The sequence below is a fragment of the Siniperca chuatsi genome, linkage group LG15 (assembly GCF_020085105.1).
Source record: "Siniperca chuatsi isolate FFG_IHB_CAS linkage group LG15, ASM2008510v1, whole genome shotgun sequence".
NCBI lineage: Eukaryota > Metazoa > Chordata > Actinopteri > Centrarchiformes > Sinipercidae > Siniperca > Siniperca chuatsi.
In genome coordinates this window covers 28,971,929-28,986,413 of record NC_058056.1, presented here as the reverse complement: position 1 = coordinate 28,986,413, position 14,485 = coordinate 28,971,929, and the positions used below count along the sequence as shown (strand labels likewise).

Below are 14,485 nucleotides of genomic sequence, written 5' to 3'. Positions count from 1 at the left end.
GTTTGCTGCCGAGCAGGAAGCGTTCAGAGGCTTTTTACAGCGTTTTCTCTGGAAGCGACGCTCTGAGAGCTGAGAGGGAACCAGAGCAGCAGCAGATGAACAACGAGCTGAAAGTCTCTATGAAGCTCCGTGAAGCCGAGCGGAGCTGCAGGTTCAGCTGATGGTTCAGCAGCAGCGACGCCGACACACCGTCACTTCATACATTATTATTATAGAAATATACATTATAGCCGCTTTAAACATATTTGGTGTTATGCAGTATTTTGGGGAAAAAACTGTGTGTTAAAGTTGAAACATACACCTATAACGGAAAAATAGAATAGATATATAGAATAAATGCAATAACCCCATGGCACAGTTATTATAACAATTATTTTCACTGAACTAACAACTATTTTTGTGTAGAATTTGGTCTCTAAAATGTTAGAATATATTAATGACAAACAGTTAGATATAACAGGAGATCGTCTGCAAACAAATGTAACGTATATTGTGAGTAGGCAGTTCACCTCACATACTGTCTGTTTTCAGCCAGTAGCTTCTGCAGTAGTAGAGGTGAGAGGTGACAACCCGTCTACTTCCTCTTTTCATCACTGCAGATTCACATATTCTGGTTTTGGTGGAGAATTCTTCATCCAATCAGCAGCCAGAAAATCCAAAGTGTTGAAAATCATTAAACAAAATCAAGCTCATCTTCACATTTGTGAAGCAGGAACCAGTAAATGTTTGGTATTAATAATTGATGAATGAAGTTTACTAATGCTAAAATGCTTATATTCTTAGTTTGACACATGATAATTGATTGACAGGACAGGTTTGATGCTGAATCAAGCTTTATTCAAAATGAAAATGCAGCACAATGACGGCATTTTGTTTTTGCATTTGTGGAAATAAAAATGACAAGAAATATAATCATTATTAAACACATAACCATTCATTATAGTGACATGCCACAGGATAATTCACTAATACTTTTGGTAGTTTTACATTCATAGGTTTTGACACAAAGGAAATGAAAGCTTTTACATCTGTGATGATAAAGAAAACGTTTTAATCAGATTAATACTGGGAACAGCTGCCACATGGAACTCGACCATCTGACTATAAATACGTGACACTGAAAACAGGAACGTGGCTTGTTACACTTTTCTTCAGATAATCTCTTGTTTGTGAAATGCCCCAACAGAAGCATCTTGTATGCACTGAGCAGAGCACCCGCTCTCTAAAAGCTTACGTTTAAAAGCAGAAGCTTTCTCAACGAACTTGTCCATAGAGTGGGATGAAGGTCTTTGAGTGCTTTAGGTTGAGCACCAGTAGATAGAAGCTCTGTTGGTTCAGGGCAGTAATAGGAAAGTCAATCCACATATCCAAAGGATGTTTGTTTATTTTTATTTTCTTTTTTAATCAACGTGAGAAGAAGTAAAATCAGCCAAATTAGTGGTTGGACTATGGTTACATGTAGAGGCTTTATATTCATAGAGACATGCAAATGTTTGTAGCTCAGCTTGTTATAATAGCTTGCGTTATTAAGCATTGAGTATACTTCTGTCTCAGTCAGGAATCAGCTTCTAATAAATCAGCTGAATCACATCAGAGCCCAGAACTCCTCTAACCTATCCTGTTGCTGCTGCTCATGCTCCTGCTGCCCCCGCTGCTGCTCCTGCTCCTGCTGCCCCCGCTGCTGCCGCCGCTGCTGCTGCTGCTGCTGCTGCTGCTGCTGCTCCTGCTCCTGCTGCTGCTCCTGCTCCTGCTCCTGCTCCTGCTCCTGCTGCTCCTGCTCCTGCTCCTGCTCCTGCTGCCCCCGCTGCTGCTGCTGCTCCTGCTCCTGCTCCTGCCCACGCTGCTGCTCCTGTTCCTGCTTACTTTTCTACGTTTGCCTCTGTCTCCACTGCTGCTTGCACCTCTGTCTATCCTGCTGTCTCTGACTGGGCTTCTGCTGCCGCTTCCTCCCTGTTGAGGTTCAGAGTTGTCTTCAACACAAATATCTGAAACTGCCCCATTTGATGAGCAGCTGTGGCACTGAAATTCACCTTGTGATTTGAAACAGCGGAAAATGTTTCCGAGACCAAGGCCAGAATTCGCGAGCTGCTGCAGTGATTCTATCAGCTTGTCTTTGGGAATAGGTTTAGCATTCTTGGGCTTGTTGTAGAGTTTTGTAAACACAAAGGCATAATTACTCCAATTTGGAAGGACTTTCTCTTGAATTTCATAATTGATGGTAAAGTCGTTGTCGGGGTCTGTACACTGTCCACATGGGGAGAGGAAAGTGTAGATGAGCAGGAAGTTTCCCTGTCTGTTGTTTATCAGTTGTTCCATTTTTTCCAGAACTAGAAGTTCTGCGTGTTTGGGCTCATCAGGTTCGGCTATGACCAGTCTGTTGCTTTCGTACACACCACCATATGAAACTGTGTCACCAACATTTCCTTCATCCTGAAGGAGTTCAGGAAGCTTGTTTGCGTCTTGGTTCGGTGGGATGTTTGCAGCCAGACTGTACTGTCCTCTTATTTTGTAGCTGTCGAAGGAGAAAGATGCACAAAACTGAAATAATTTGATACAGAGGAAGTTTCCAGTTTCCAGCAACTATTAATATTAACTAATAATAATTTACAAATGATCAGAATCGAAACTAAATAAGATGTCTTTATAGGACGTTTTGTGACTGAAATAGATACAAATATAAATATAGAACAGAAAAAATACAGTATTTAAAGATTAGCCAAATAGGTCCATATCATACAATAGTATGTAAATATAGAATATAAATATAAAAGGATGGATAAGTATCATACAATAGAAAATTATAAGAATTATTAGGCTAACTAAAATGATAACTTTACTAAGTACTTACTATAAATAAATGTGTTAAAAACAGTGAATCTGTTGGCGTAAACAGTAATAAAATAAGCATATAGGAATCATGTCATGCTGGGAGGCGCTGCTGGCTCCCTGTGATTGGTGATATTTCCTGGGCTGTTTATATTAGTTTGTATGAATTTTACCTGATCATCACCTGAGCATCGTTAGTAAAGTGAATGACATCATCTGAAATCACCTCGCCAACAAACTAACGTCACGTCATAGAAAAGGTTTCAGTCGTAGTCGTCTGGACACTGTTTTCAGAATCAAGATGTTTCGGCTCCCATCCGGAAGTCATTCTCAATTGTGAAAATGGTCTGAGAACTCAGAAATTTAAGCTACTCTGTGTTGCTTAAGCCCCGCCCTCAGGGGGGAGTCTACCTGAGTATCTGTTAATAGCTAGTTTCACCTGAAACTGACCTAATAGTTTCCAAGATGGCCCAGTAATCAGTAATCAGGCCTATTGGTTTCTGGCTGCACCTCCCTCATCACTGTTAAGTACCTGATTAGCATGTGATTGGCTTGACCAAGGTGTTAATACACTGTGGTAAACTTTGGGCAGATTGAATCTCAGACCACCATTTCTGTTCAAAGAGGGGTTTTCTTTTTTCACAAAAATGGCTTCCTTGACTCCTCTTTCAATCCAACTCTTCTCTCTATGTAGAATCTTCACCTCGCTGTCTTCAGCCATGTCAAGGAGTAGTAGTAGTAATGTAGTTTACTCCATTCAGTGCAGTGAGGAAAACTGCAAAGAGCGGTACACAGGTGAGACTAAACAGCCACTTCACAAAAGACTTTATCAGCACAGACGACACGCTAACTCAGGATTACAGAGCGCCGTGCGTTTGCATCTAAAAGCTACAAACCGCACATTTGAAGACAGCGAGGTGAAGATTCTCAGTAGAGAGAAGAGTTGGTTTGAACGGGGCGTCAAGGAAGCCATTTTGTGAAAAAAGAAAACCCCTCTTTGAACAGAAATGGTGGTCTGAGATTCAATCTGCCCAAAGTTTACCACAGTGTATTAACACCGTGGTCAAGCCAATCACATGCTAATCAGGTACTTAACAGTGATGAGGGAGGTGCAGCCAGAAAACAATAGGCCTGATTACTGATTACTGGGCCATCATGGAAACTATTAGGTCAGTTTCAGGTGAAACTAGCTATTAACAGATACTAAGGTAGACTCCTCCCTGAGGGCGGGGCTTAAGCAACACAGAGTAGCTTAAATTCTAGTTCCCGTCCCATTTCTTCACAATTGAGAATGACTTCTGGATGGGAGCCGAAACGTCTTGATTCTGAAAACAGTGTCCAGATGACTACGACTGAAACCTTTTCTATGATCTTCACTATAACTATAACTCATTATCACCTTGTAAACCTCCACAAAAGGCATCAGAAGATCCTTTAATTGAAGCTTTATGATCCCTTGAATAAATCCTTGTTACAAACCCCTGATGTTCACCCTTTCTGACTGAAATTACTGTTTTAAAAAATAATTCTTCTCGATTGATTTAAGAAAAAAGGGATATTTAAGAATCCGATGACTTGAAATTTCTTAAACCAGTTTAAAAACTAGACTCTGAATCCTGTAAACTCTGCATTAAATGAAATAAAGGGTATTTATGGATCAGATAATCCTCTGATCCTTAAATAGCCCTTATTTCTTTATTTTTCTGTGAAGAAGAAAACAGAGTGTGATCAGTGTGTTGAAATGCTGAACTCAGTGTTGAACAGAGATAAGATTAAGACTTCTGCTGTGTGAATGACTGACACTTTCATCTGAAAGCCAGCTGCTGAGTCACAACATGTTTTCATCTCATACATCTGTCAACAAGGGTCAGAGGTCTGGGGACTAGTTGCAGAGGTCTGGGGACTAGCTGCAGAGGTACGGGGATTAGCATATGATTGGCTTGACCACGGTGTTAATACACTGTGGTAAACTTTGGGCAGATTGAATCTCAGACCACCATTTCTGTTCAAAGAGGGGTTTTCTTTTTTCACAAAAATGGCTTCCTTGACTCCTCTTTCAATCCAACTCTTCTCTCTATGTAGAATCTTCACCTCGCTGTCTTCAGCCATGTCAAGGAAGCCATTTTTGTGAAAAAAGAAAACCCCTCTTTGAACAGAAATGGTGGTCTGAGATTCAATCTGCCCAAAGTTTACCACAGTGTATTAACACCTTGGTCAAGCCAATCACATGCTAATCAGGTACTTAACAGTGATGAGGGAGGTGCAGCCAGAGAACAATAGGCCTGATTACTGATTACTGGGCCATCATGGAAACTATTAGGTCAGTTTCAGGTGAAACTAGCTAATCAACAGATACTCAGGTAGACTCCTTCCTGAGGGCGGGGCTTATGTAACACAGAGTAGCTTAAATTTCTGAGTTCTCAGACCATTTTCTCACAATTGAGAATGACTTCCGGATGGGAGCCGAAACATCTTGATTCTGAAAACAGCGTCCAGACGACTACGACTGAAACCTTTTCTACGAAAGAACACTCCTGGACGAATGAGGGACTACACCGTCTAAAGTCACATCAGTCAGCAGTTCCTCTGGATATCCACAACTCTCGCTGTCAGCAGTGTTTATTGAAAACGTTAGACTTCAGTAAGAAGTGAAGAGCTGTCTCCAGTGAGTTCTGTGGATCATCCAGAGTAACAGGGACTCTCCATTGTATGGACCTCCACTGTATTGTGGTGGAGGCAGAAATCTCAGAGACGCATATTTCCCAACCCGGATACATAAAACCAAAACTATCTGACTGGCCAGATTAGAGGGACAGGAGATAACGATGTTTTTTTGTTATTTGACCTTTAACCCTAACCCGTAAATTACATGAAATGCAGTCACAATGCGAGTCCACTCACTCTTTTCTGACGACATCGTTGATTTTATCGACAATACCAGTCAGCCAGTTCACGTCCACAGCAGCCACACTGCTTCCAGCCGACAGCAGGAACACCAGCATCATCCAGGCCGGGAGAGTCATCTGCACAGCAGGCAGGGTTAATAACAGCATCACAGAGTGAATAAAGCATACTAAACGACAGGTGTAAAACTACAGAAGTTAAACGACAAGGTATTAACAACAGATTTTAAAGGCTTGACAGCTGTTGACAAGTTAAATGTAAACTCTGACAGCTTGTAGTCATCGGTTTGTCTGCTGCATTTGTACAGTTTTTAATCCTTTTTGTTGACGTCACAGTTAATCAGCGAACCTGCTGACAAGCAATTATCTAAGAAGTCTCAAAGTTTCTCACCTTCACTGTTTCCAACAATCTGCTCGTCTCGACAAACTGCAACAGAAAAGATCAAATGACAAATGCAGCAAAGTGACACCAGATTATTGACTAAATTTAGCTCTGAACAAACTGCCGTTGGTCGTTTATTTACCTGCTTCAGGTGGAGGAAGGTTTCTGGGTCTTCAGTTTGTAGAAGTGGAGGTGTTGTCGCTGTTTGTAGTAATTCAGGAGGTTTTTATAAAGGTGGGGGCAGAACCGCCAGTCCTCATCTTAACCACGAACTTTAAAAATGAGGAAGAAAGAAAAGGGAAGAATAATATAGATGTTATCACACACAAAAACCTCCCGGTCCACTGACATCATCCATACAACACCTCCATATTTTGTCATAGTCAACAAAATCTTAATAATAATATGGTAAACCTTATTTGAAAGGTATCTTACATATATTACATTATTTGCGCAGATGGAGGCTATAGTGTGTTCAGAAAAAGCTGTTTAAAAACCAGATCTTGAATCCTGTAAACCAGTTTAAAAACTGAATACTGAATCATGTAAACTGGCATAAAAAGTGGATTTTAAACCCTTTAAAGTAGTTTAAAACTATACTTTGAATATGGTAAACTAGATTAAAACTATTCTGAATCCTGTAAAGTTTAACCTCTTAAACTCCACTAGGACGCCGGCGTCCTCGGCCAACATTACTGTCTTTCAGAGGCTGTAGCGGCTCAGTTTTACCAGGTCATGCTAGCTTCAGGAAGGGGGCGAAATAACGCTCCAAAGTTAGCTAAATTTTTGCGAGGGAAAAACTGGCATGGCCATTTTCAAAGGTGGTCCCTTGACATCTCACCTCATATCATATATCTGAATGAAAATGGGTTCTGTGGGGACCCACGAGTCTCCCCTGTACAGACACTTTATGCTAATCCCATGCCGATTTTTGCATGCAGCATAAATGGGGACTAGCTTCAGAGGTCTGGGGACCTTGTTTAAAATCCACATTCTAAGTCTTTAAACTGGTTGAAAACCCATATTCTAAAACTGGCAAACCAGTTTAAAAACCAGATTCTGAATCTTGTAAACTGGTTTAAAAACTAGACTGAATCCTGTAAACTCTGCATTAAATGAAATAAAAGGTATTTATGGATCAGATAATCAAATAATCGTCTGATCCTTAAATATCCCTTATTTCTTTATTTTTCAGTAAAATTCTTCAAGTCTCAACTTTGAGCTTTTTAGAAAAGCAGTTTTTATTTAAGGTGAAGAAGAAAACAGAGTGTGATCAGTGTGTTGAAATGCTGAACTCAGTGTTGAACAGAGATAAGATTAAGACTTCTGCTGTGTGAATGACTGACACTTTCATCTGAAAGCCAGCTGCTGAGTCACAACGTGTTTTCATCTCATACATCTGTCAACAAGGGTCAGAGGTCTGGGGACTAGTTGCAGAGGTCTGGGGACTAGTTTCAGTGGTCTGGGGACTAGTTTCAGAGGTCTGGGGACTAGCTTCAGAGGTCTGGGGACTAGCTGCAGAGGTCTGGGGACTAGTTGCAGAGGTCTGGGGACTAGTTGTAGAGGTCTGGGGACTAGTTTCAGTGGTCTGGGGACTAGTTTCAGTGGTCTGGGGACTAGCTGCAGAGGTCTGGGGACTAGCTGCAGAGGTCTGGGGACTAGTTGCAGAGGTCTGGGGACTAGTTTCAGTGGTCTGGGGACTAGTTTCAGTGGTCTGGGGACTAGTTTCAGAGGTCTGGGGACTAGCTTCAGAGGTCTGGGGACTAGCTGCAGAGGTCTGGGGACTAGCTGCAGAGGTCTGGGGACTAGTTGTAGAGGTCTGGGGACTAGTTTCAGTGGTCTGGGGACTAGTTTCAGTGGTCTGGGGACTAGCTGCAGAGGTCTGGGGACTAGTTGTAGAGGTCTGGGGACTAGTTTCAGTGGTCTGGGGACTAGTTTCAGTGGTCTGGGGACTAGCTTCAGAGGTCTGGGGACTAGCTGCAGAGGTCTGGGGACTAGTTGCAGAGGTCTGGGGACTAGTTGTAAAGGTCTGGGGGAAATTAGCTCCACCAGCTGTTTATCTCCATCAACCAATGAACTCATAGTCACACAGCAGCAGTGGATGGAAACAAGCAGCCAGTTTTTTCTTTGGATGAGTTTTTAGAAATTCAGTTAAAATTTGGATGAAACTTGACTTTTGACACTTCACACAGAGTTATTTCTTGTGTTGGTGATATAAGAATATTGATTAAAGCCACTTTAAGTGATGCATTTATTCCAGAGCTGTTAAACAGTCACAATAACACGTTCAGGTCGGACTTGAGGCTACAGGTTTGTGAGGAACACTGAGCTCCCTGTGCAGACCAGAACTGAAGAGAGGAGCGTCGACTGAAAGCTGCTGCTAACGCTAATCACCCGTCTGTCTGTCGTCTCGCCTGCCTGTCTGTCTCTCTGCTCGCCGTCTGTCTCTCTGCTCACCTGTCTTTCTGTCTCTCTGCTCGCCTGCCTGTCTGTCTCTCTGCTCGCCCGCCTGTCTCTCTGCTCGCCCGCCTGTCTCTCTGCTCGCCTGTCTGTCTCTCTGCTCGCCCGTCTGTCTCTCTGCTCACCTGTCTTTCTGTCTCTCTGCTCGCCTGCCTGTCTGTCTCTCTGCTCGCCCGCCTGTCTCTCTGCTCGCCCGCCTGTCTCTCTGCTCGCCCGCCTGTCTCTCTGCTCGCCCGCCTGTCTCTCTGCTCGCCTGCCTGCCTGCCTGTCTGTCTCTCTGCTCGCCTGTCTGTCTTCATGCTGTCCAGGTGTCTCTCTGTCTGACGTCCCCCTGAAACACCTGGAGACTCTGTTGGTGACGCAGAGCGACGTCACATGAAAGCTGCGTTTTAATATTTAGATTATTGACGCCGGAGCTCTTCTTCTCTGCGGTCACATGATTGTTTCTTTGAAACTTCCGTGTTGTTTGTTTATGTTTGTTTTCGTTTCCTTTTCGAAGCCGCCTCCCAACAGGAGTTGAATCAACCAATCAGGTTGCTTGACCCGCAGCGTCGGCTCCTCTCTGACCCACAGTTACCCATAACACCCCTCTCTGTGTCTTCAGCATGTAGTGAGAGAGTGTGTGTGTGTGTTGTGTGCGTGTGCGTGAGTGTGTGTGTGTGTGTGTGTGATGATAACACTGCTTCAAACACACACAGCTGCAGTTTCATCAGCTTCTTCACATCAGACGCGTCAACATGAAACCAGGTGACCGAAATAAATCAGCTGAGGTCAGAGGTCGAAGACAGAGAGCTCGCCGAGCAGCAGATAATAATCACGTACGAACATCTACATATGATTCATCCGTCGCTGAGACGCTGTGTCTTCTGATATTAGAATAAATAACGATCAGAATTATTCTGATTGACCCGAGCTGCAGATCTTAACGAGGCCGTCAGCTCAGTTTGACAAACGAGGACTGATGAGTTGTGTTTGTTTCTCCAGCTGGAACCAGGAGGATGGATGTTCATCTGCCCTCCATCAGACCGGAGGAGGAGGAGCAGGAGGAGGAGGAGGAGGAGGTCAGTGCTGCAGACACAGACTCCTCCACCAGCGATGTTTTCTGAAGAGAAGGCGAGACGTCCGTCCATCGGCAGCGTCTCTGTTTTACTGTATTCGTTCTTATTTTACGGGTTTTAACAGCTTGACGATGTGACGACGCCACACAGAGACATTCATCTTCATCCTCTTTAACAGCAAACGCACGTTTCTAACTTCCTCTCTTCCTTGCTTTTGTCTCTGAAGTGTCTTTATGACTTCCTGTGACCTTTGATCGCTGTCCATCTGTCAGCTGACTGAAACCAGACAGACTGAACACAACTGGCGGTTCTTCCTCACGTGAAACGCAATAAATGTTTTTAATAAACTTTTCCATCCGACGATCGTTTTAGTTTCACTGATTTATTGTGTTTTAATAACCAGTCTGCAGACTTTTGCTTCATGAAGGCCGCCGTTTCCTTGCAGTAATGAATTTATTTCTACTTCCTGCTCCAACACGAATCGTTTTTAGGTTCAAGAGTTAGTGTCCGAGCTGACGGCGTGATGAAGAAGCAGAAGAGTAGAGCTGCAACAATCAGGTGATTCGTTTCTGGTTCACTGATTAATCTGCAAGTATTCTGATCATCGGTTAATAACAATAATCGTGTGTTTAAATAATAACAGGAAGTAACTCCACAGGAAGTAACTCCACAGGAAGTAACTCCACAGGAAGTAACTCCACAGGAAGTAACTCCACAGGAAGCGCGTCGTGTGCAGCTATTTCAGCGTGTTTTACTGTTTTTAAGCTTCGTGGGAACAAGAACCGGCAGACGCACACACAGCGGGCTGACATCAGCACACACTCTGGTGTTAGTGAAGCCGCGTGTGTGTGTGTGTGTGTGTGTATCAGTACACTCGACTGAAACACTATTTTTACCTGCAGAGTGAGGACATCTTGGCCGGTCCTCACGACTTCAAAGGTTCAGACTCGGTTTCAGGGTCACAGTTAGATCAAGGTCAGGGAGCGCATTATGTCAGTGACGGTCCTCACAAAGATAGAAGCACAAGGATGTGTGTGTGTGTGTATCAGTATGTGTGTGTGTATCAGTATGTGTCTGTGTGTGTGTCAGTATGTGTGTGTGTGTGTGTGTCAGTGTGTGTGTGTGTGTGTGTGTATCAGTATGTGTGTGTGTGTGTGTGTGTGTGTGTGTGTGTGTGTGTCAGTGTGTGTGTGTGTATCAGTATGTGTGTGTGTGTGTGTGTGTGTGTGTGTGTGTGTGTGTCAGTGTGTGTGTGTATCAGTATGTGTGTGTGTGTGTGTCAGTGTGTGTGTGTGTATCAGTATGTGTGTGTGTGTCAGTATGTGTGTGTGTGTGTGTGTGTGTGTGTGTGTGTGTGTGTGTGTGTGTGTGTATCAGTATGTGTGTGTGTGTGTGTGTGTGTGTGTATCAGTATGTGTGTGTGTATCAGTATGTGTGTGCGTGTCAGTGTGTGTGTGTGTCAGTGTGTGTGTGTGTATCAGTATGTGTGTGTGTGTGTGTGTGTATATGTGTGTGTATATGTGTCAGTGTGTGTGTGTGTCAGTGTGTGTGTGTGTATCAGTATGTGTGTGTGTGTGTGTGTGTAGATAAGAGGATGATAAGCAGGAAATGGGATTAGTGAAGCAGCAGGAGAGACAGTGAGACTGACACTGAACAGATCACACACACACACACACACACACATACTGACACACACACAGACACATACTGACAGACACACACATACTGATACACAGTGACACACACACACACACACACACAGACACACACACACACACAATAACACACACAGTAACACACACACAACAACACACACACACAGTCAGTGTGGGCTTTGAGAAAGCGGATTATAAAGAAAAACATCTTGAAGCAGAAATCGGATCCGGTGTGGAAATAAAGACACGAGACCCTGATCTGGTTCTCGATCCTGATCCCGATCTGGGTCACATAGTGGACTCTGGTCTCCTGTGGTTTCCCGAGTGCATTAAAGATCCGTAAATATCGACAGACACAAAAAGCTTTGGAGCAGATGAAGCTCTTTGTTTGATTCTCTGCGGGACAAAGACACAAAAAGCTTCATTAATACTTTATTGTCTCTGCTGTCTTCACGTCCTTCTGTCCTTCTGTCCTCCATCTTTGACGTCACAGACTCGTGTTTGTCACATCACACGGTCTCTGAGCAGCTTTCAGTCTTTTACACAACAAAGAAACTTGTATTTGAGAAACGTCTAAATGTTTGATTGTCTGGTCCCCACCGGCCCCGGCCCCCGTCCCGGCCCCAGCCTCCGGCCCCCAGCCTCCCGCCCCCGGCCCCACCGGCCCCACCGGCCCCTCCCCCCTCCGGCCCCAGCCTCCGGCCCCTCCGGCCCCCGGCCCCAGCCTCCGGCCCCTCCGGCCCTCCCCTCGTTCTGTATCGCCTCACGCGCAGTGAAATTCTTCGATGCTCCGGAGCGAATCTGACCAACAGATGAAGAAATGAAAACAGACGTCGTGTCTCGTGGCGTCCTCGTGGCGTCCTCGTGGCGTCCTCGCTGCGACTCTGTAATCGCAAATGTTTCATCAGAACATCAGAATTTACACAACAGAATATAATTATTCATAATAAAACTAATGTCACGTCAAACTCTCTGCTACATGACGAGCTCATTAACGGAGAAGTTAATTAGTGAAGTCAATAACTATTAATAAGAAAAATGTTTTTCTCCTCTAAAGATTCTTTCAGGTTATTAAACTGAAATCAGCCGTTTTTCTGACAAACTAAAGTCTTCACCCGCCAGTCTAACGACCTAATGTCCCCACAACATTACAAATCCCACACACACACACACGCAGTGTACTGAGGTCCAGTCTGTGTGTGTGTGTGTGTGTGTGTGTGTGTGTGTGTGTGTGAGAGTGTGTGAGTGTGTGTGTGTGTGTGTGAGTGTGTAGTTTATCATATAAATGCAGACACACACACACACACGCGTCACCACTGAGCTCAGTGGAAACATCAGTTATTAAGTTATTAGTGCAGAGAGTTTATTAAAGAGTAGAGCTGAGTGTGTGTGTGTGTGTGTGTGTGTGTGTGTGTGTGTGTGTGTGTGTGTGTGTGTGTGTGTGTGTGTGTGTGTGTGTGTGTGTGTGTGTGTGTGTGTGTGTGTGTGAGTGTGTGTGAGTGTGTGTGTGTGTGTGTGTGTGTGTGTGTGTGTGTGTGTGTGTGTGTGAGTTGAGGTTTAGAGTTCAGTCCGGTTGAATCAAACATGGAGGATGAAGAGCTCAGCTCTGTTGTCATGGCAACGCATCACCTGCCCTGTGATGCAATCGGCTGCAGACTCTTCAGGTTTAGGATTATTTCTGAATTCATGTTCCTGATCAGATACAGAAGCTGATCAGCTGATCGATACCTGGGACTGCTCCTTCACAGCTGCTTCCGGTTCTCAGTCTTTGAGCCCTCTGATTGGTCGAAGCAGCAGGACGCAGGCGTGCGCGCGTGACGCAGAGTCAGATGGAGGCGCGCAGGTGAACATGTGGAGGTGATGGTGGTGCAGCTCCACCCAGCATCAGGTAGAAATCAGATTAGTTGACCAGACAGGACAGGAAGTCACAGATGAACCCTTTCACATTAAAATAAAATCCCAGCAGCAGGGGGCGCTCTGCCCCCCCCCACAGTTTAATATGCAGACATGACGTGTTTTTAAATAGAGAACAATAAAGATTAGCGGAAGTGATGAACAGACACATGATGTAAATATTAATGTGTGTCATTTATTCTGATCAGAACTTATTAAGATACAGAAACACAAAAAAACTAGTTTTAATTTGATTTCATATTTCTCTCGTTGAAGCTTACAGAAGATTAAAATGTCGGGTTTCATTTGATTTTGAATGTTAATATTTTACAAGATGCACTGAACATCGTGTTGCTCTCAAAACAATAATAATTATTTTATTTAAAATCTTTTTGTGTACAAATGTGTATCTTATGAGTCTGAGGGCGCTAGGACCCGCCGGAAGCCGGGGAGGAGCGGGCTCTGAGGGGCGGGGCATCAAGCGCACACAACTTCACGCGATCAGACAGGAAGTTGCGTGAATGTGCCCTTCAAAATAATCTCATCTGTTGTTACTTAACTGCAAATGAAGTCAAATCTAAAACCTATTTTTGTTTGTTTTGGTTTATTCACATTTTAATATATTTAGAAAATCCAGCATCGGACCCATAAAGTCCTGGACTTCAGCAACCTTCAGACTGACGACAGCACAGCTAAACCAGCGCCAGCGATCAGGTTATTGATCTTTCAGTGAGACAAATAAAAGACGTCTTTCTTCCCTTTGGAGAGGAATCTTGGAAGACAGATGAGTCAGAAAAGGACGACGTCGTGTCATGTGACGTTCATGTTTCCACGTGTGAAATGTGATATTTTATGTGAAATGTCTGTAAGTGAATGAATGTCGAATGTGTACTAATACCCCGTAAATACAGCGCTGCATTCAAAATGTACTTCAGTAAAAGTGCAAAAGTATCTGCATCAAAATAAACTTAAAGTGCCAAAAGTCAAAGTTCTCCTCCTGCAGAATAATAAATATCATATGACTGGATTATAACTGTTGATGCATTAATGTGTTCATCGCTTTGCTGCTGCAGCTGCACCTCCAGCTGTCCGAGGAATTCACATTTCAGCTCTGATTTGTCTCCTGATAGAAATAAAGAGCCTCTTATTTTGAAGGTGCCTACAGGAACTGCATGTCTTCGTTGTTGCTGACGTCACACAGCTCGGTCAGTCGGCAGCGTGGAGGGGGCGGGGCTTACCGGACTCGGTGCCGCTGCGATGCTGTCGGTCAGTGTGGACGGAGCTTCAGGAGCAGCGGCAGCGGGACCG

At 44.0% G+C, this 14,485-nt stretch overlaps 3 protein-coding genes across 12 annotated transcripts in view; 2 read left to right on the top strand and 1 right to left on the bottom strand.

Moving 5' to 3' along the window:
- Positions 1–9,990, top strand: part of kiaa0586 (KIAA0586 ortholog) — a 57,811-nt gene extending 47,821 nt beyond the window's left edge. For 8 of the 9 annotated variants that reach the window (XM_044166504.1, XM_044166503.1, XM_044166501.1 and 5 more), the window contains one exon: positions 9,556–9,990. In XM_044166504.1, coding sequence (XP_044022439.1) covers positions 9,556–9,677 — 122 coding nt within the window. In that variant the 3' untranslated portion in view covers positions 9,678–9,990. Of the gene's footprint in view, positions 1–9,269; positions 9,390–9,555 lie in introns of all 9 variants that reach the window. The other variant, XR_006374554.1, reaches the window with a different exon arrangement.
- Positions 816–10,719, bottom strand: LOC122861704 (uncharacterized protein DDB_G0287625-like). Of its 2 annotated transcripts, XM_044166514.1 has the most exons (4): positions 6,254–7,135; positions 6,121–6,156; positions 5,728–5,849; positions 816–2,512 (listed from the first exon to the last, which is right to left on the bottom strand). In XM_044166514.1, exons 3-4 carry the CDS (start codon positions 5,847–5,849, stop codon positions 1,609–1,611), a joined length of 1,026 nt encoding a protein of 341 aa, XP_044022449.1. In that variant the 5' UTR covers positions 6,121–6,156; positions 6,254–7,135; the 3' UTR covers positions 816–1,608. The 2 variants fall into 2 exon arrangements, with proteins under 2 accessions (XP_044022449.1, XP_044022448.1); XM_044166513.1 differs by adding an exon at positions 10,526–10,719 and having other exon boundaries at positions 5,728–6,383.
- The window catches only part of dact1 (dishevelled-binding antagonist of beta-catenin 1), a 30,692-nt gene continuing 26,286 nt past the window's right edge, over positions 10,080–14,485 (top strand). The window contains exons 1-2 of the mRNA XM_044166516.1: positions 10,080–10,187; positions 13,806–14,485. The exon at positions 13,806–14,485 is cut by the window's right edge and continues 650 nt beyond it. The gene's annotated coding sequence lies outside the window, so the exon portion shown is untranslated. The remainder of the gene's footprint in view (positions 10,188–13,805) is intronic.